Raw genomic sequence first — 19938 nt, forward strand, 5'->3', positions numbered from 1 at the left:
CAAAAAAGAATGTCATGCTTCATTGATTCTAAGATGGGCTTCCTCCCCCATACTAACAATCCTGAAACAAGGATGAGTTTTAAAATCAATGATACAAGAAAACATTGGTTCATAGTTAGTGACACTTTTTCTTTCCCTTCCTGCTGCTTTCCTTTCCTTAAACAAAATACAAGTGTAAAATGTTTTAGGTTCAGCAAAAGCAGCAGTTCTTTTTTTTTTTTTTTTTTAATGTTTGTTTATATTTGACAGAGAGAGAGAGAGACAGAGCATGAGTTGGGGAGGGGCAGAGAGAGAGGGAGACACAGAATCCGAAGCAGGTCCAGGCTCTGAGCTGTCAGCACAGACCCTGACGTGGGGCTCGAACTCACAGACCGCGAGATCATGACCTGAGCCAGAGTTGGACACTCAACCGACTGAGCCACCCAGGCACCCCTAAAAGCAGCAGTTCTTAACCCACAGGTTGGTATGGTGTGCAGGCCCAGTACCACTGTGTTTAGTTTAATTATATAGAAAGTTTGTATATAAAAGATGCTTCCAGTGGGCTCCCCATCCATTCATTCTTATGAATGGTTCAAATAAATATCCTTCCTAAAATTTGTTTATGTAAAAAGTTTAATAGGTTTTCTCTGTTGATAGTACAATGATAGAAACCCTACAGGTCCCCACTTCTTTTTTAATTAGTAGACACAAAATTAGGGTTTTCTTTGCTTTACTGTGGTAATTCATTTTTCTTTTCTGTAATAGGAATTCACACTGTATTCTGGCTTTTATTGAAAATAATTTATTTAAAGAAAAGAAAGAAAAACTTTTAGAGCAATTTTAAGTTCACAGCATAATTTAAGAGAAGCGTACAGAGATTTTCCATCAGTCTGTAAACCCACACGTGCACAGCCTCATCAGCATGTCCCATCATAGTGGCACACTTGTTACAACTGATGATGTATCCATCATAATAGTGTCATGTAAAGTATTCACTGCTCTAAAAATCCTATATGTTCTGTCTGTTCTTCCTACCCCCTCCAACTCCTGATATTTTTACTACCTCCATAGTTTTGCCTTTTCCAGAATGTCCTATAGTTGGAATAATACAGTATGTAGCCTTTTCAGATTGTCTTCTTTCATTTAGTAATATGTATACCATGTCTTTTCATGGTTTGATAGCTCATTGCTTTTCAGTGCTGAATAAAATTCCATGGTCTGGATTTACCTCATTTTATCCATTCACCTACTGAAGGACACCTTGGTGGTTTCCAAGTTTTGGCAGTTATGAACAAAGCTGTTGTAAACATCTGTGTGCATGTTTTTATGTGGACTTAGGTTTTCAACTCCTTTGGATAAATACCAAGGAGTGTGATTGCTGGATCATATGGTAAGGGTGCATTTAGTTTTATAGGAAACATGTTTTCACCAACTCTCTTTTTAATTCTTTCACATGGTTATTTCTTTCGCACTGTGATTGTTTTCATTTTATGCCACTGTACCTTTAGTCTCGGAACAGAGACACTTACAGAGTTCCTGTCTCTAGTCTCTTGGGAATTACAAAGGCAGTGCATTGTGGTATACTGTTCTTTGATAGATCTACTAAGTACCACTTGCCTCTGCCTCCATTGGACATGAGAGGAAATAGCACCATGACCACTATCTTAGTTTTGAGTATCTTAAGAGGTCAAGCTTATTGTTCCCTCCCTTCCAGACATTGTCACATATAACTTGACTGAGTATGTTAGCAGAGGCTGTGAGGGAAGGGTAATGGCTTTTGGAAGTCGATTAAATCAGGAAGCAGTCCAGAATAATGACATGTCGATGCATAAGGTGTCCAGGACTGGCAAAGAAATGACCAGATGTGTTTCTTAGATTACTTTTGCCCTAATTGTTCTAGCTCTGCCAGAAGAACTAGGGCCATTAGTCTTTCACCTATCCTCTGTGAGTTCTTGCATGTCTTGAAGAAAGCTCCTTTCTGAGCTGGGAGGCAATGGCTAGATGATGACGTGGTGGCTTCCCTTTATGTCACTCTCCAACCAACTTCACGGAGTCTGAGGAGCCCTGTCATTTGGGCCATATCCTCGTGGTCCCTTCAGTTCTGGGTGAGAACATCCCCTTTTACCATTCTGGGTTAGCCCTTACCCATTGACCTCATCCATTTTAATGGCTGTATAGTACCCATAATATATTACCTACTGTCCTTAGACATTTTGGTTGCTTCCACTTTGCTTTTATTATAGATGAAGCTAAAGCTAAGTCAGAGGTTCCCAGTATCCAGTGTCACGAATTTTGCTTTGAGGAAAAATAGGTTTGGTGGGTCCTCAAAATGTCAGCTTAACAGGATTCAAGGGTTTTTGTAAATATCACAGCAAGGTACCCCCTGCACCCATGAGAGGGTTACTAAATGTTTTGCTTTAGATGGGCTTCCTCTATGCCCTCCAGAGGAGGCTTCAGTCTCCTTTCCAGTGCCTTCTATCCCAGGGCTGTCCTGGCTTCTTGGGAGATGGTCTGAATACATTGGCATCTACTGAGGGAGGGGCAAGAGAATGGAAGGAATGAGACTTATCGTGAACCCCTCCCTCTGTTTTAGACTTTGTTTTGGACATTAGGTCAGTGAAATTATTTAAAGAGAAGTTAGTAGATTTCTATAGTCTGAATTTTCTGCCTGGTTTGCAAAACACCTGTGCCTTAAAAATCTCAGTTGACCTCTGTCTCTCCCTCTTTCTATAAACCTGGAATGCAGATTGTTATTCTTGGAGGTGATTACAGGTTGAGTTTCTGTGGGACAGTTAATCCAGCGGTTAGTCTGGTCTGTTCAGTGAAATGATACATGAAACGCTTTGGCACTGCAGCTGGCACAAAATGAGCACTCAGTGAACGATAGGTGCCAACTTAAAATTTTCCCCTTCTAGTGGAATGCCTTCTCCCTCATTCAGCCTTTTGTTTGTTCTTCAGAGAATCACATTTTGGAAGATGTGAACAAATGTGTCATTGCTCTCCAAGAGAAAGATGTGGATGGGCTGGACCGCACAGCTGGTGCGATTCGAGGCCGGGCTGCTAGGGTCATCCATGTAGTCACCTCAGAGATGGACAACTATGAGCCAGGGGTCTACACAGAGAAGGTCCTGGAAGCCACCAAGCTGCTCTCCAACACAGGTTCGGGGACTTCCTCCCTTCCAGTGCTCCCCACACACAGATGGGTGGGCTGGGCCATCCTGGGAGTTCAGGCCCTGTGGTTAGGAAGGATGAGATCAGGATGTAGATCAGGTCTTCACACAACATGTCTGGGTTGGACATCAGACCTTGAGAAGTTGATCAACTAAATTAAGGCCTTGAAAACCCCTTTTCTTCATGTGTCCCACAGCTAATGATGGGAATAATTCTGAACACACTATTTAAGGTGAATTTTTGAGTAAAGTCTTTTGTTAGTCTATAAATACCAAATTAAGGAGAGTCCTAGTTTTAAGCGAGGCCTCCCGTTAATCTCACTTCAGTTCCTCACCCATCCAAATCCTGTATTGCAAAATCTGGTCAGAGACAAAGATGATTTGAGTCTTGGTAAAATACAGCATTTAATTTATTTCAACTGTAAATACTCCTCACATAGGTAGAGGCAGATGCTCTTCATCATATACCTCACCTCCTCCTGTCTGACTGAGGGATTGAGGGAGGGCTGGTAGAATGATCATGTCTGCTGGCCTAGCAGGATCTGCCCTGCCTCTTTCTCCACAGTCATGCCACGTTTTACTGAGCAAGTAGAGGCAGCTGTGGAAGCCCTCAGCTCGGACCCTGCCCAGCCCATGGATGAGAATGAGTTTATTGATGCCTCCCGCCTAGTGTACGATGGCATCCGGGACATCAGGAAAGCGGTGTTGATGATAAGGGTGAGTAACTGCGTTTCAGACATTTTAACAGCTTCTTTCTTATCATTTGCTAAACTTGAGCAATGCATCATTCTGGAACTCAGCAGATGCGGTGGCAGTATATTAAAACCATGAATCTAAAAGCTGTTAGAATGAGATATATTTAATTATGTTGTCTAAAATGACTTTTACTCGCAAGTTAGAGCCCAAACTTGGGCCAAGAAGGGGAGCTAGTGTGAACTGGCTTTGATGATTTAGTTTCAGGCAAACAGCTACCACACATAGGAGGCTTCTGGTAAGTTAGAGGGATACTAAACAGAATAAAGGCTTTTCGGTTATTTGCAGAGAACGGAGTATTTCTTTAATGCAAGTTGAAGTTACTGTTCACGTAGAATACGTTCTCTCTCCTCGAAGGGGTGGCAGGGAGGCAGGAGGCTCCTGGGGCCCCAGTGTGTTGAGACTAAGGAGGAGTGCCTGTGGCAGCCCCTTGAGAAACTACTAACCCCTCTGTAATACAGCCCAGGGGCTGGTGCCAGGTCTCACAGCTATCTTTCCCTCGCGATTTCCCTAGTGATTGATCCCTCACATGCTGTTAGGAGTATGAACGTATTGCTCTGGAAGCTGAGAGCAGAGAGAATTCTCACCAGGCCACCTGGGGGTCCCCCAGGCCTGGGCCGGGCCCTCCTCTAGCTGCCCAGCCTGCCTGCTGCATACATGGCTATTGTGCCGTGTTGTCAGTGTAGTGGGGTCAGGGGAGTGTCATTTACATGGTTTGCTCGTCCAGCCCTTCAAGCTAGGCAGGGATTCTGTCCCATTTTTTTATCCTCTCAGCTTGGCATCCTGTAGAACCTAGTCAGACCATCAGCTGGAAACAGAGGCCATTTCTAAGGCAGTTGCATCAGGCTGGACCCAGTTCGTATGCAGTGTAGAAATACTTGGGCAAGACTGTACCTCTGGGTAAGGAGGAAAGATAAATGTTCTTGGATTTCCTGGTTGGCTGCTGGCTGTTCCTACAGGTCCCAGGTCCCCTGGACGTGTTGGAGGTTGGGGGCAGGGAATTGGTTGTTCTTGCTTTCTCCATCCCTTCATTCCTGTGCTCAAGAAGAATCCTGGCCTGGTTGAATAACAGGTCAAACCCAGCAGCTGTCTCAGTGCTGTGAAGGGATCCCAGGTCACATAAACCACTAGTAATGAACACAGCCCTATTATTCCAGAGCTCTTTTCCATACTGACAGACAGCTAGAAATAAAAAGAATATTAATGATAAAAAGGAGTCATTGGGTGTCTGAGGTTAATGCTTTTGGGGCTTAAAGTGTGACAAAAACTGTGTACATGCCAGGAAATGCATGCAGATCCTAGAGTCCTGTTGTGGGAGAGCAGTCCTTAGAGCAGGCAGGCCTCATAGACTCCTCTTCTAGAGCTGTGTCTGTGAACAGGTGCCTCCTCTCTTATCTTCTCTTAAAACAGAGGTGCTAGTGGTTGATGGCTTTAATTAGCTATAATGTAGATAGTGTGCCCAGCACAGGGCCTGGCAGTGGGGTAGCTGTGCTGGGCACCAGGATGGCCACAGCCCTGGCAGAGGCGTACACAGCCGCGTGTGCTAGAGCCAGGGCACAACTGAGGCCTGCGAGGCAGCTACACTGCAGGCCCTGGCTTACTGCTGTGCACTTGGACTCCGTTCCTATTTGAATTCAAGAATCATCTTTCCATCCCCTAAGCCTCTCAGTATTGTGTCTTGTCCTCCTCCTACCTCAGCTTGCCTTCCATAGTCACACCTGGTCTTTGTCATTTCCAGTGTCCAGTGTCCTTCTCTGCAGCCCCCACTGTCCAGAATGTGACAGTCCTCTGAGTCTTCCTCACCTGTCACCCTTACCCAACCACGCCTGTCTTTGCTTTGTTCCTTTTCTAGCTTTTTGCATCTCTGGTTAGTTAGTAGACTCTCTTTTGCCCCATTCACTTCCTTATATGGCTTTGCACAATCCTATTCTCTTGAAATCCGCCATCTGCTAAGCCTGGTTGTAGAATAGGGCAGCTGCCCCTACTGTGGTCCCAGAACCAGGCAGCATTGCCCCACAACCCTAGCATCCGAGAATGTTTCAGACCTTCCTGCTCGCCTCCCCCCCTCCCATGGGGCCTGGGGCTGTTTCCTTAGGGTGTGAAGGTGGTCTGGATGTCCCGCCTGCCCCCTGCCAGGTCTCTGCCCATGTACAGCATACAGCACACTGGCATTTCTCCCATCCGTCCTCCTCCTCCTTAGTCTGCTTTGTCCTCGTCTCTTCAGCTCCTTACTAGTGGCATGTCTGGTAGCAAAGCTGTCAGCTTCTTCTCTTCTCACACAGTCCTCATTCCCTTGGGAAAAACATCCAGGGTGACTGTCCTGAGCTCCACACACAACCTTCCACTTTGCCTGCTCTCTCTGGCCACTTGATTACCTAACAAGCATCTGCTAATCTTTCACCCCGACCTTCCTCCACCCAGTCTTCATGGGTTAGTAGATGGCAACCTACCTTCCACTTGCTGAGGCCCAAACCTCGGATTTGCCCTCGATTCCTCTTTTTGTCTCAATTCCCACATCTCCTCTACCTTCACAATAAATAGAGCATCTGAGCACTGCTCCCACTCTGGTCCTGGCCACTAGCATCTCTTACCTGGATTCATGTACCTGCCTCCCTATTCTCATCCCTTGAAGCCTAGTTTCACTCTCCACAGAGCAGCCCAAGTGATCCTTTCAAGTTTCAGTTAGGTCATGTTATCCACTGCTCAGCACCCTCCACAGGCTGGCTGTGGCTGGCATCAGTCCTTACACTAGCCCACAAGGCCTTCTAGAATTTCATCTGCTGCTGTTCTTCTGGGGCTGTAGTTGATCCTATAACCTGAGGGCAGTGAGCTCAGTCCTTCTGCCATGGCCTCCTTGCTCATCTGACTCCCCAGGTGAGCTCCTGCCTCTGGGCCTTGGTTGTGGTGACTCCCTCCTGCCAGGACACTCCTCCCCCAGGTACCTCCCATGCTCCCTGTTCACATGTCACCTTCTTAGGAAACCTTTCCTGACCACCCATATGAAATTACAATCCTCACTGCTTTATTGATTTGTATCACTGATCGCTTTCTGATGTCTCATAAAATTCACCTTCTCATTTTGTTTATTGTCATTTCTCCCCTTAGAATATATGCAAGAGCAGGGATCTTTGTGTTAGTCATTTTGTACCTCCAAGGCCCAGAACAGTACTTGGCACACACGTACTCAGAATGAAAGAATAGAATGTATTTGGTTTTCTTGGCAAGAATAGTTCTTTGGTCTGTGATGGACTAGCCAGGGTGGAACAGAAGCAGAGATCTTATCAGGAGGCCTTCCTTGGAGAACGCTCCTTCACAGGCCATTCTAAATGGCCCAGGGTGGTGTACTGTTTCACACTGCCAAGTCAGAGAAACTCTAGGATCTTGCATTCATGTGTTCCTTCCAGCTTGCTGGTGCCTGGGGTGACTGCCGCTGTCCTTACCTCATCCCATTGAGGGAAAGGCTCAGCCTTTGCATGTGTACAAACCCAAGATAGTTTTGGCCGGGCCAGATGCTTCCTCACCCATCCTCTCTTTTGAGCCTCACAGCAAGCCCTTGGGCTGGGCTTGGATTAGGTCCTGGTGCAGATGAGGGACTCCCCTCAGTGCCCTCCTGTCACAGGCCGGCCAGCTGGGCCAAGAGCCAACCCCAGCTGTTATGCCTGCTGCCCTGTTACTGATAACTTCCAGAAGACAACATTATGTTTCAAGTCAGCAGCTAATCATCGGAGGCTGGAGGTTGTGCAAAATAAGAATTTTATTCCATAATTAAAGCAAACAGCTGGGACTGGTATTCAGAACCTTTGGTATATACTCAGACCTCACCTGCCATATTCTTTTTGCTTTGATCAAAGTGAAACAAAAAAAAACCATAAAAATACATTGCCTATTTGTACTCCTCAAAGCAGTATCCTAAGAGAAAGCCTAGCATGAGTTAATTCACTAATTTTCTTTTTGTCATAAAATGAGAAGGTTAGAAGAATCTGCTAATGTTTGGTACTTCCCTTTTCACTACAGTACCTTTTCTACCCAAGATAATTCTCACCTTTGTGTTAGGATACAAGTGTTAGAGGAGTACATTATGTCAAATAGAGTCCTGACTCTGGTGAAAGTTGAAGCCCTAACCTCCCATAAAGAAAGCCCTAGACTCTTTGGGAATTGTTGATGTGGTACCTTCACCTGGTGATTGTTGGACCAGACACCCCACATGTGCATTAGTGAGGCCAGGGTCTTGGACAAAGAATGATTTAACTACATCGCTGGAACATGGCACATGAAAATCCAGAATTCTGGGTGTTCATACATTGGGCCCAGAGGCTTGGAATAGCTGAAGGCCAAAGGCCCAGGGTTGTGTCTGACTTGTACTTTCTGTGTTGATGGTAGACCCCTGAGGAACTGGATGATTCTGACTTCGAGACAGAAGACTTTGATGTGAGAAGTAGGACAAGTGTCCAGACAGAAGATGATCAACTGATTGCTGGCCAGAGTGCCCGGGTAAGGGACAAGTTTGACTTGTGTTCCCTGTCCCTCTGGGAACTCGGCTTTTTCTCTTCCAGGAAAACACTCTTGATTTTGAGAACACCATTTTCCCACTCTTTCTCTGGCAGCAGGACTCAAGTTAACCTAAGTTGTGGCACATGCTAGTCAGATATAGGTTCCTCCAGAATGTCTCCTCAGCTGGGAGCAGAGAGGAACATGGCACTGTGCCTCAGCTGTGCCCTGGGGCTTTGGTTTATGACAGAGCCCTGCATCGGGAAAGCCCTAGATCCAGTCAATGTAATGTTTGTTAAAAAGGATTGTGAAATTCGAAAAAGATTGCTGTCTTTGCCCATATCAATGCTACCATGGGTATAAACGATTTAATTATTCATGGGTTAAAAAAAAAAACAACAGTGGTACATTCAAGAAAATCATTCAGAGCCATTGCATTCATTTGAGTCATTAAATCTTCAATCAATAGCATTTATGTTTTTGGGAGGATGCCAAGAAATATTTCTATGGAGTCTTTTTCCCCTCCTTAGAAATTATTTTGAACAGCGAATGCATCCTTGCTTTGGGCCCCACTCCATCATGCGCACTTGGGGAAGCTGAGTGGGGAGAAGCCCAAGGCTTAGGAGTCTGTGGACCTTGAGGTGGGCACCAGGCCTCCAGGTGCTGCTTTGATAAGGTTTAAATGCCATGTCAAGTAACTAAAAGTAGCAGCACCGGAAATGCCCAGTCAGGACCCATAAGGCAAAGGGCTCCATGCATCAGCCCCTTCTCTTAAGTCCTCTCCCCATGGCAGCGGGCAGAGGATAAAATTCTAAAGAATTAAGTTAAGCAGGTTCTGTTCCTATACAGGTGTGATCTCCAACCTTCCCTATTAGCCTTCTAATCCCTCACACTGCGTTTTCCTCCACACAAAAACTTAAAAGTGGGTCGGAAATTCAGGCCGCTGTAAACTTCTCAAAATAAGAAGAAATGGACCTTTAGGCAAAATGAAACCTATTAAAGTATTATCCTACCTGTGTCATAGATTGCTTGGTAGAAATATTTGTGGCTAATGCACTGTGAGAACTTCATATTCTCTTTATGTAAGAGCTTTCTGTGCTTCTTATTTCAGGCGATCATGGCTCAGCTTCCCCAGGAGCAAAAAGCAAAGATTGCAGAACAGGTGGCCAGCTTCCAGGAAGAAAAGAGCAAGCTGGATGCTGAAGTGTCCAAATGGGACGACAGTGGTAATGACATCATCGTGCTGGCCAAGCAGATGTGCATGATCATGATGGAGATGACGGACTTCACCCGGTGAGCCGTGCCTGCCCCCCACCAATTGCACGGAGGGGAGCAGTAGGCTACTTGCAGAAAATCTTACTTTTCTGTTCATCTTCAGCTACATACAATGATCCTTATGCTTTTTTGTCAGAGGTAAAGGACCGCTCAAAAATACATCAGATGTGATCAGTGCCGCCAAGAAAATTGCTGAGGCGGGATCCAGGATGGATAAGCTCGGCAGAACCATTGCAGACCACGTGAGTGACAGGCTTGCTTCTTGGGTTCCTGAATTCATCACGGGACTGAGGGAGCCCAGCCAGGTCCATCCCAAGGTGGTGGTGACAAGATTTTTCTTGGAACACAGCACTCTGCTCCTCTCTAAAACTGTTCTTAACTCGTCAACTTGCTTGGTTAATACCAACATAGATTTTTAAAGGATATCTGAATTCCTCTTTTTTCTTTGCCATGTCTTAGCAGGCAGGCAGGACCAACTTGCATTAGAGCACCTCTTTGGAGCAGATGTGTGTGTCCTGCCAGTCATTACTGTGCAATGCTATTGCTTCTCTTTTCCTGCAGACCTTCAGCCTGGGGCAAGAGCTGCTTCTGTGGATCCTCACACACTGAATGAGCCTAGATAGACTTCTGCACTGCTTGTTCTTATTTATTTATTTATTTATTTATTTATTTATTTATTTATTTATTTAATTTTTAATTATTTTTATTTTTTTAAATTTACATCCAAATTAGCATATAGTGCAACAGTGATTTCAGGAGTAGATTCCTTAATGCCCCTTACCCATTTAGCCCATCCCCCCTCCCACAACTCCTCTAGTAACCCCCAGTTTGCTCTCCATATTTATGAGTCTCCTCTGTTTTGTCCCCCTCCCTATTTGTATATTATTTTTGCTTCCTTTCCCTTATGTTCATGTTTTGTCTCTTAAAGTTCTCATTTGAGTGAAGTCATAGGAATTTTGTCTTTCTCTAATTTCACTTAGCATAATAATACCCTCCAGTTCCATCCACGTAGTTGCAAATGGTAAGATTCCTTTCTTTTTGATTGCCGAGTCATATTCCATTGTATATATATATATACCACATCTTCTTTATCCATTCACCCATTGATGGACATTTAGGCTCTTTCCATACTTTGGCTATTGTTGAAAATGCTGCTGTAAACATGGGGTGCACTGCTTGTTCTTAACCACTGAGCCTTCGTCTCTTTTCCTTTGTCAGAAAATGTGGTTCCTATTTCCTCATTTACAGCACATTTCCCTGGATGCTCTAAGATTTACCAATGGGGACCGTGTTTGCACATTATAGTTTTTCTCCACAGATCCAGACCCGCCTCCCCAGCCCTCATCAGCCACTTTTCCTTGAAGCATCTAGGCTATAGGATGAATGGTAGTGGTTCCTCACCACCCAAGCCAAAGATTTAGAAGCCATTTTTGACTCACCTCTTTCATGAAATCCAGGACTAAGCCCTGGTGCTTCTCCTGGCCACACTTAATTGTGACAACATCCAGTGTTTTCCTTTCTGCAACCACCAGTTCAGCCCAAACCTCCACGGCCTGTATCTGGACTGCTGTGGCCTGTCCCCACCGATGCTGCCATCCACTCCCTTCTGCACACAGCCACCAACACCATCTTTTTGTAGCATCATCTTAACGTGCAGATCAGATATGGCTCTGTGCTTCCTCAGTAGCTTCTTAGAAAATGCAGAAGCTCCAGCATGGTCCGTAGGCCTATTTTATACCACCTGCTGACTCTGCACTCCAGCCTCACAGGAGGGAAGCATTTGCCGTAAACACTTGAGAGAGGTGCTCTATTTCAATGTTGGGATGAAACCTCCTAAAGTCACCCTGAGCTTAGGCAGCAAGACAGGAATTGGGCTGCTCTTGAGTTTCTCTGTGACTGGTCAAGACCTCACCATTCCCAGGTACTCTTTTTCTCACTTTGGTTTACTCATCCTCCATCTTTGCCTCAAGTGAACATTTCCTTTTATCAGATGTTTATAGTTTTCATCACAGTTTTGACCACATAAAGTGCCCCTAGCAGAAGAGCTATTCGGATGGTTATTATGTAGCTCCAAGCACTCTTGTCTCCAGAACCGGGCTTTTGCTTGCTGAGGTTTTTTTCTCACCTTGAGGGGCATGGGCCCTGCAGAGAGCAGTTTAGAGCTGGATAACTCATGTCTCTTGCCCTTTACTCCAGCAAGGAGAGAGGCGTCATGTCGGTGGCACCTGGGGGTGGGATGTGTTAGGGCCTGGAACTCTCAGGGCTGAACCTGCTGCTCTTCCTTCAGTGCCCCGACTCAGCCTGCAAGCAGGACTTGCTGGCCTACCTGCAGCGTATCGCCCTCTACTGCCACCAGCTCAACATCTGCAGCAAAGTCAAGGCTGAGGTGCAGAATCTCGGTGGAGAGCTCGTTGTCTCTGGGGTAAGTTTTATCCATGGAACAAAGTGATTGTTGGTAATATGCTGGCCTTTTTCCAAAATGAAAGTAGCCTCCTGTCCGCACACCCTCCTTAGCTGCCCAGCAACTGGGAAAGTGTGTTGTGGTGGAGCCCATGGTGGCAGTGCCCTGCTGAACTGCAGTGCTATTAGGCATGGTGCAGTTGGTGACGGCTGGGAGCCATTACAGGGCTGGCCTCTTGCTGGGATAAAGTATTTTTACCTTCCTTGCTGTTCTTCCCCCCAGAGAGGAATTGAACCTGTTCAAAAATGCCAAGATTATATAGATATGCTTTCTTAGACTTCCTCCACCCTTCTCACTTGAGTATTATCTCTTCCCCTTGTCTGTTCCCCATGCCACAGTTCTGGACCCCTTGTCAGATTGGGCAGGGCAAAGAGGATGTCTTGCTTGACTTGCTGGGCTCCATAGATTCCCTGGAGCTTCTGCTAATCTCCTGGGATTTCATTTTCAAAGAACTACTTTGTATGTGGGGCATATTGGTGCCCCCGCCTGTGGGGAGCTTGTATCCATACTGAGAGAGGAAATGCCCCGGATCATGACTGAAAAAGCATCCTCGTCAGTGCTGGTGGTTACAGCTCTGCAATCAGTTAGAAAGAGACCATCTTCCTTGAGCTTCCTAGAGTGAATAAAGATTTGTTGAAAGGGGGGGATGGCGCCTTATGTTTTTTGCTTCTACTCCCTTTACTTCCAAATGGCTGAAACCTATGTATTTTCAGGTTTTTTGGGTAAGGTCAGTAGCCACTGGGAGAGCTAATCAGGAACACGGCTATTGCCTAGGCCCCTGGTGCACACGGGGCTGAAGGTCAGACTTGTGTTCCTCACTGCCCCATCTGTGCCTCTTAGGTGGACAGCGCCATGTCCCTGATCCAGGCTGCCAAGAACTTGATGAACGCGGTAGTGCAGACGGTGAAGGCATCCTATGTGGCCTCCACCAAATACCAGAAGTCTCAGGGTATGGCTTCCCTCAACCTTCCAGCTGTTTCGTGGAAGATGAAGGCACCTGAGAAAAAGCCCTTGGTGAAGAGAGAGAAACAGGATGAGACACAAACCAAGATTAAACGGGCATCTCAGAAGAAGCATGTGAACCCTGTGCAGGCCCTCAGCGAGTTCAAAGCCATGGACAGCATCTAGGGCCACCCTGCCCAGCTGCCCCCACTCTTTGGGGCTTCTAAAGATCAGTCACGGCTCTTCACTCAAATGTATTTGCTAAATAGAACACTGATGTTAGATTCCACAGAGAAATAGGCAGATTTTAAACCTGGCCAGGTGGTGAATTTTTGGCAAGGACATACTTGTGTTTAAATTGGTTAAAAATACTTTTGGAATTCAGGAACTTATTTCTAGCTATATTTTTATAAGGTTAAATAAAAATAAAAATTCCATAACCAAAGAGAAACTCACATTAACTTGTTAGTGATACTCTTGACTGAGTTCTCAGTGTGGCATTGGGGTTTGAGATGCCGTATTGGAGTCAACCTGGGTTCAGTGAGGGGGCCTCCACCAAGTCCTGGGTTCCGGGGGGGCGCAGGGAGGGGGGTTGGCTGGTATCACATGACCAGACATGTTCCAGTGTAAACTGCCTGGGCATCTTAGGAAGGTGTGCCGGGAGAAGGAACGTTCCCAGAAAGGTCTTGGAGGGACAAGCCACATGAAGCTCAGTAAAACGTAATGTATCATGAAGAAAACTGATTACTCTCTTTATGACATGAAATGAGAATTTTAATGCCTGGTTACAATTACTAATGTACTCTGCTGCAGGACATTAATAAAGTTGCTTTTTTTCAGACTAGAATGTTGTGATGCCCTAATCAGAACATGCTTTTTTTTTTCCCTTTCCTCAGCTTCAAATGCAGATTCATCATTGGGCTCACTTCTAGTAATTGCAGTCTTTCCTGCCTTGGGCTTTGCAACAGAAGCCTGACAAAATAGTGTTTGCTTAGGCAATAATTTAGACTTTACCTTATTTGTGATTACTACAGCGATTACTATAGCTACGAGGTATAATTTTACTGTCTTATTTAAATTTTATTAATCTGAATGTTTTTTACACTAACTTTTCCCAATAAAGTCCACTATGAAACCAAGTCTGAGAGGCCAAAGTTGTTTTCTTTGCCTTCCAGAGGAGTTGGGTTTTACATTAAACATCTCTTGGATTTGCCCACAGTATCTGTGGTGCTCCCAGCCCTCCTGGTATCCCTGTGCTCAGGGCAGAGTGTTACCCAACACGAGAAACTACCTGTGGCTCCAGGCTGTGAGGTGCATGGGCGTGGCCTTGTAGTTTCTGTGGCAGCCCACTAGGGAAGGACTCCCCCTCCTTAGGAACTCCCTTGTTCAAGCTTCAGGTGCAGGTCAAAACCTTGGAGCCATCCATGTCTGTTCTGAAATGTCCTACCAGCTTATAACTGTGGTAACAGCTGCCCTGTCCCTTCCCAGCACACAGTCCCCAAGTCCTCTTCCTCACTTCCATTCCTGTCAGCTATGTCCCCACCACTCTGGTACCGTCTATTCCCCCACCAAATGCAGTGGCTCTTTGTCTCATCAATGTCACCATATAAGTGGGCCAGGTGGACGCTTCCGCCCACCCGCCCCACGCCCCTCACTTGACTTCTAGAACACCTGACTTTGGTCTTGTCCTCCTTACCGGCTCCTCCTCCTCCTCGTTGTTCAAAGTTGTGCAGTCCCAGGGCTCAGGAGCTGGGCTGCTTCTCTCTCTGGCTCTGCTTTTTCTGATCTTAACCACGCTCCTGGCTTTAAATACCAAATGCTAACTTCTCTCAGAACTTGACTCTTGAACTCTCCACTTGGATGTCTTCATCAGTATCTGAAACTTGAGCTGTCCGAATTCTTTAAAATGTAGGCGGGTCCAACGGATACTGCTTCTGTTGCTATCACCTGGTCTAAGCTGTCATCACTGTGTGAATTATTGTGTAAAAATTTCACCAAAACTTAGTAGCTAAAACAACACTCATTTCAGTTTCTGTCCAGAATCCAGGAATAGCTTAGTGGGAGGGTCTGACTTGGGGTCTCATGAAGCTGCAATGTCTGAGGGCTTGACAGACTGGGGGCTCTGCTTCTGGGCTCCTTCATGTAGCAGTTGGCAGAAGGCCTCACTCACCCCATGCCACGTGGGCCTTCCCATACAACAGCTCACTTTCTGGGGTAGCTGGCTTCCCCCAGAGGGAATGATCCAGGGAAACTGGCAGCCAGAAAAGATAATGGCAACCAGATGGAAGCTGCAGTGTTTTTTTGTTTTTTTTTAAACTTGATCTCAAAAAAAGTGATAAATCATCACTTCCACTGTATTTTGTTGGTCACACAGACCGCCCCCCACCCAGATGCACTGTGACGGGGGACAGCACCCAGGGGCAAATGCCAGGAGGTGGGCTCCCACAGTCCTCTGTACCAGGACCACTGCAGTACCGTTACCCCACCCCCAAGCTTTCCTTATCATGCTGTTTCCTCACTGCACTCCCCATGGGAGTGCACAGTAACCCCTATGAATGGGTCCCATAGTGTCATTCTCTTAGCTCAAACGTTCCACAGGCTTCATTTCCAGTAAAAGCTGAAGTCCTAAATGATGGGCATGGTCTCTTGCCTGTCTGGCCTTTAACTCTTGGCATTCACCCTTTGCACTTGTGCTCCAGCCGCCTGAAGGGCACTTCCCCCAGAGATTTCCCTGTGCTTCCTTAGGGTCTCTTTCAGGCATCTTGTTGAAAGTTCTCTGACCTGCAACACCTCCTCTGATAATGCCATACCCTGCCCTCTCTTCACAGTGTGTGTATCTGGGTGGGAATCCATTTTGTTCCTCACTGACTTTCCAAGGCCCTAGTCACAGAGTGAGCAGCTGCCCTGGGACGGCCAGCAGGGCTGAGCCCACAAGGCACTGGCCTCCTTTTGCTCAGTCCCTCCCTGGGCTGAGTCGGGACCCACACTTGGGCTGTTCCCAAAGCTTTTGTTGCCATCATTTGGTTTCAGTCCACAACTCTTCCACCCTGAGCTCTGATCTAAGTCTGTCCCCTGTTATTTCATCACCCGACCTACTGGCTGCCCTACAGCCTCACCCCCTTCCCATCCCAGCTTCCCCCTCAACCCATCCACTGCTCTCCAGCAGAGTCCAACTCCCCACTCATCATCTGAGCTGCTGCAAAGCTTCTTAAATCAGCCTACCTCAGCCCCCAACATCCATTATCCATTCTCACCTAATAGCAAAGGAATCTTCTGGAAATATCTCCTCAAGAGTCAACAAGCAGGTGTCTCTGCAGAACCTGGCAGACTGTGGCACTGTGACCCTGCCCTAAGTACCCAAACTGCCTCCTGGAGGCGGTTCCTGAGACACCTCTGTGCTCCCCTGTCACAAGCATGTCCTGGTCATCACCTTTGCCATATGGTCATCCCAGGCTTAATACCATTACTTACTTTAAAAGATGAACTTACTTCTCCTCCTCCTAAGCAGTATCTGGAATCATGTTGATGTGCTATTTTTTTTTCTAGCATACATTCAGATAACATTTTAATAAATGTTCGTGTATCACCTAAAAACTTCTTGTACCACAGTGGCGAACACCGGCCCACAGCTTTCCCCGCTCCCCCAGGCCCTGACCCAGCCCTCTCCACCATAGCCCTTATTACATCGGTACAGGCGCTCATGGGACCACCCTGCATTCTGCTGGAGAACACAGTGTCAGTCTTGTTCAGCCTACTGTCCAGCAAAGCACCTGGCACATGCTTGAGAAAGAGCTGCTGACCCATTCGCTGATTTAAACCTTCTAGCAGAAGATAAATGGAAGGCACAAAACAGGCAAGTGAGGAGACAACAGAAATCCTCACAGGAAATTTCCTGCCAGGAAATCCTCACAGGCCACGATCTAAAGCTGCATGGCCCAGGCTGAGGCAGAGGGAGACTTGCCCCACCGCCTCCTTGGGGGTATTCACTCCACCTTTGCCACAAAAACTTGTTTCCCCTCACCATCCTGAGGCTTCTTGCTTCTCAGTCAGGGCAGACATAACCCTGGGTTACCTCCCTCAGGTAAGGTCTGACCAGCTCCCTTCCTGACGGCACCTCACCAGCCTGGCCACTGCCTGCACATAGGGCTGCAGAGCCTGGTGATCGCCCTGCGGTGCCCCTCATGGCCCCCGACAGGCACTTCAAAGGTCTCACCTAATTCTCACCACTGAACGATCACTCAACCCCGCTGAGGGAAGAGAGAAGCTGCCACGTGCTGAGTACCCCCACCCCAACCCGCCTCATCCTAACAACCTGTAAGGGTTGGTGCTGTTACCAACCCTCTGACTTTACAGCTGAGGGGACTGGGTCACAGAGTTGTGAAGCCCGTCTCCCGAATCCACAAAAGTCTGCCTCTGAGCTTCAAGATCTAATACTCCTAAAGCCTCAGATGACCATCCCTTCTGGGCCACACACAAGATAGGGCAGGGGCATGATGCACCCCCGCCCCAGCTTTTCTCCCAGGAGGCTGCCTCAAGCCCCCACATCCCTGCACCCGGTCCTTGGGGCTCTTGGGGCCCCTGGCCAACTCAAGGGTTGTGCCCAACTCTCCCTTCCAGTTCCTGCCTCCCAGGATTTCCTTCCTCCTCCATCTTTCTCATCAGCAGACAAAATCTGATAGACCCCACAGTTATTAATACAAGGACAGGGGTGCGTGGGTGGCTCGGTTTGGTTAAGTATCTAACTTCGGTTAGATACTTATGATCTCATGGCTCGTGAGTTTGAGCCGCGTGTCGGGCTCTGTGCTGACAGCTTGAAGCCTGGAGCCTGCTTCAGGTTGTCTGTCTCTCTGCCCCTCCCCTGCTCGCATTCTGTCTCTCTCTCAAATATAAAATTAAAAAAAAAAAAAAAAAAAGGCAAGGACAATACAAAGAGCTTCCTTTGAGTCCCATTTCCTGCCCCATGCACACTTCAGGCCCACTTCTCACCCTTCTCCCCAGCGCACACCATCCTGGCCAGCCTCCTCTTTAGTAGCATGTGATGCTGGGGGACGCTCAGTCCCTGTGTGTCCCACACCCGTCCCCCATCCCTGGCCCTGATCTTGTCTCCCGGCTCCTTCTCCTCTTGACCTCTAATGTTGAGGTGACCAGGCCTCAAACCTTGGTCCTCTTGACCTCCTTATGTGATGGTTCCTAGGTCATGGGCTGCTGGGAAATGCTTAACCACCAGCTTTCCAGGATGGGGAGGGAAGGGGCTGCATACACACATTTGTTTATTACACGTTTTACTCCTACAAAGGGATTGTAGTACCCAATTCACAAATAACAAAATATGCAATACTCTTTACTATAAATTCATATGGCCAACTTCATTCTCATGAAAGGCTTTCAGTGACTTTTGCTGAAATTGCATCCATACCCAACCTATGGTTGCCACAGACAAATGATTCTAGTTCTGCCATGAAAGTTGGTTGCTATTCTGTTTTCCTTAAGGAGCAAGAAGAAGGTGAAGCAACAATAACATGATGGAATCACACTTGTTCATGAATGACTTCTCTGCTCAATCAGATAATAGCTGTCAAATACTGTAAGACAACATCATCAATTTTTTGTGCTGTCTATAGATGCCCCACTTTTAGGTTTAATAGGCAGTATGAACATTTTCTTGATCACTTTAAGTCTAGATAATCAACACAACAATAAATCAAGTCTGGATTTGTAGTATTTCCTACACTGCACGGTATAAAGACACCCACATGAGATTTTCAGCCACTAGCATGATGTCCTGAAGGTGGAGTTGGGAAGGTAAGCACTGGAGGGCACCGTTATGTAGTATTTCCACCACCCGGATAGGACAGACAGATGTGAGTACAGCTGACTCCTGAATGCCCCCACCCCGTGTATCAAATATCCCCCTGTAACCCTTGATTCCCCCAAAACTTAACTACTAATAGCCTACTGGGAAGCCTTACCCATACCTTAAACAGTTGACAAACACATATGTTACAATAAACTACAGAAAACGTTATTAAGCAAAGCTTAAGAGAAAATACATGTAAAGTACCGTACTGTATTTGTAAAGAAAAAAATCACATAAACAGACCCGCTCAATTCAAACCCATGTTGTTCAAGGGTCAGCTGTAATCTTAAGAGTATAGATGATAATTAGTAAAGGATGAGTTTTGAATGTTTATTGCTTAAAGTTTTAATTTTACATACAGTAAAACTCACTTCTGGTGTACAATTGTACGGATTTGGACAAATACACAGAGTTGCATAACCACCACAGTCAAGGTACAGAAGAGTTCCATCCCCCTGCAGATTCCCTGAGCTAGCCCAATGTAGTAGAAACGCCCCGTAAGTCCTAGCCAAACCATTTCCTTGGAGTTTTATCTTTTCTCGAATGTCATATTAATGGAATTGTGTGGCATGTAGCCTTTTGAGTCTGGCTTCTTTCACTCAGCATCATGTGTTTCCAATGTACGTCAATCACCAGCTCACTGCTTCCTGCTGCAGAGCACTGCCTGCATGGCCCAGTTTGTCTATCCAGTTACCAGATGAGGGACATTTGAATTGTTTGTAGGTTTGTTCGTTTAACAAATAAAGGTGATACAAACATTTGTGTAAAGCTTTTGTATGAACCTAGATGTTTATTTTGGGTAAATACCTAGGAGTGAGACTGGTATCTTATACGGTAAAGTATACAACTTTATAAGAAACTACCAAACCAGGGGCGCCTGGGTGGCTCAGTTGGTTAAGCATCTAACTTCAGCTCAGGTCATGATCTCACGGTTTTTGAGACTACGTCAGGCTCTGTGCTGAAGCTCAGAGCCTGGAGCCTGCTTTGGATTCTGTCTCCCTCTCTCTCTGCCC

General features: G+C 46.4%; 1 protein-coding gene and 1 long non-coding RNA gene across 3 annotated transcripts in view; one reads left to right on the plus strand and one right to left on the minus strand.

Moving 5' to 3' along the window:
- The window catches only part of CTNNA1 (catenin alpha 1), a 182786-nt gene extending 168579 nt beyond the window's left edge, over positions 1-14207 (plus strand). For both annotated transcript variants that reach the window (XM_040444605.1, XM_040444606.1), the window contains exons 12-18: positions 2938-3138; positions 3715-3866; positions 8283-8393; positions 9502-9683; positions 9802-9907; positions 11953-12087; positions 12967-14207. In XM_040444605.1, the coding sequence (XP_040300539.1) occupies positions 2938-3138; positions 3715-3866; positions 8283-8393; positions 9502-9683; positions 9802-9907; positions 11953-12087; positions 12967-13254 (1175 nt within the window). In that variant the 3' untranslated portion in view covers positions 13255-14207. The remainder of the gene's footprint in view (positions 1-2937; positions 3139-3714; positions 3867-8282; positions 8394-9501; positions 9684-9801; positions 9908-11952; positions 12088-12966) is intronic.
- LOC121010777 (uncharacterized) lies at positions 778-18236 on the minus strand. The gene is made up of 3 exons (XR_005781362.1): positions 18226-18236; positions 7083-7085; positions 778-1919 (listed from the first exon to the last, which is right to left on the minus strand). It is a non-coding gene; the product is annotated as an uncharacterized LOC121010777 (long non-coding RNA).
- Between the last annotated feature and the right edge of the window lie 1702 nt (positions 18237-19938).

The sequence above is a fragment of the Herpailurus yagouaroundi genome, unplaced genomic scaffold (assembly GCF_014898765.1).
Source record: "Herpailurus yagouaroundi ecotype Mexico unplaced genomic scaffold, PumYag 192, whole genome shotgun sequence".
Classification (NCBI taxonomy): Eukaryota; Metazoa; Chordata; class Mammalia; order Carnivora; family Felidae; genus Herpailurus; species Herpailurus yagouaroundi.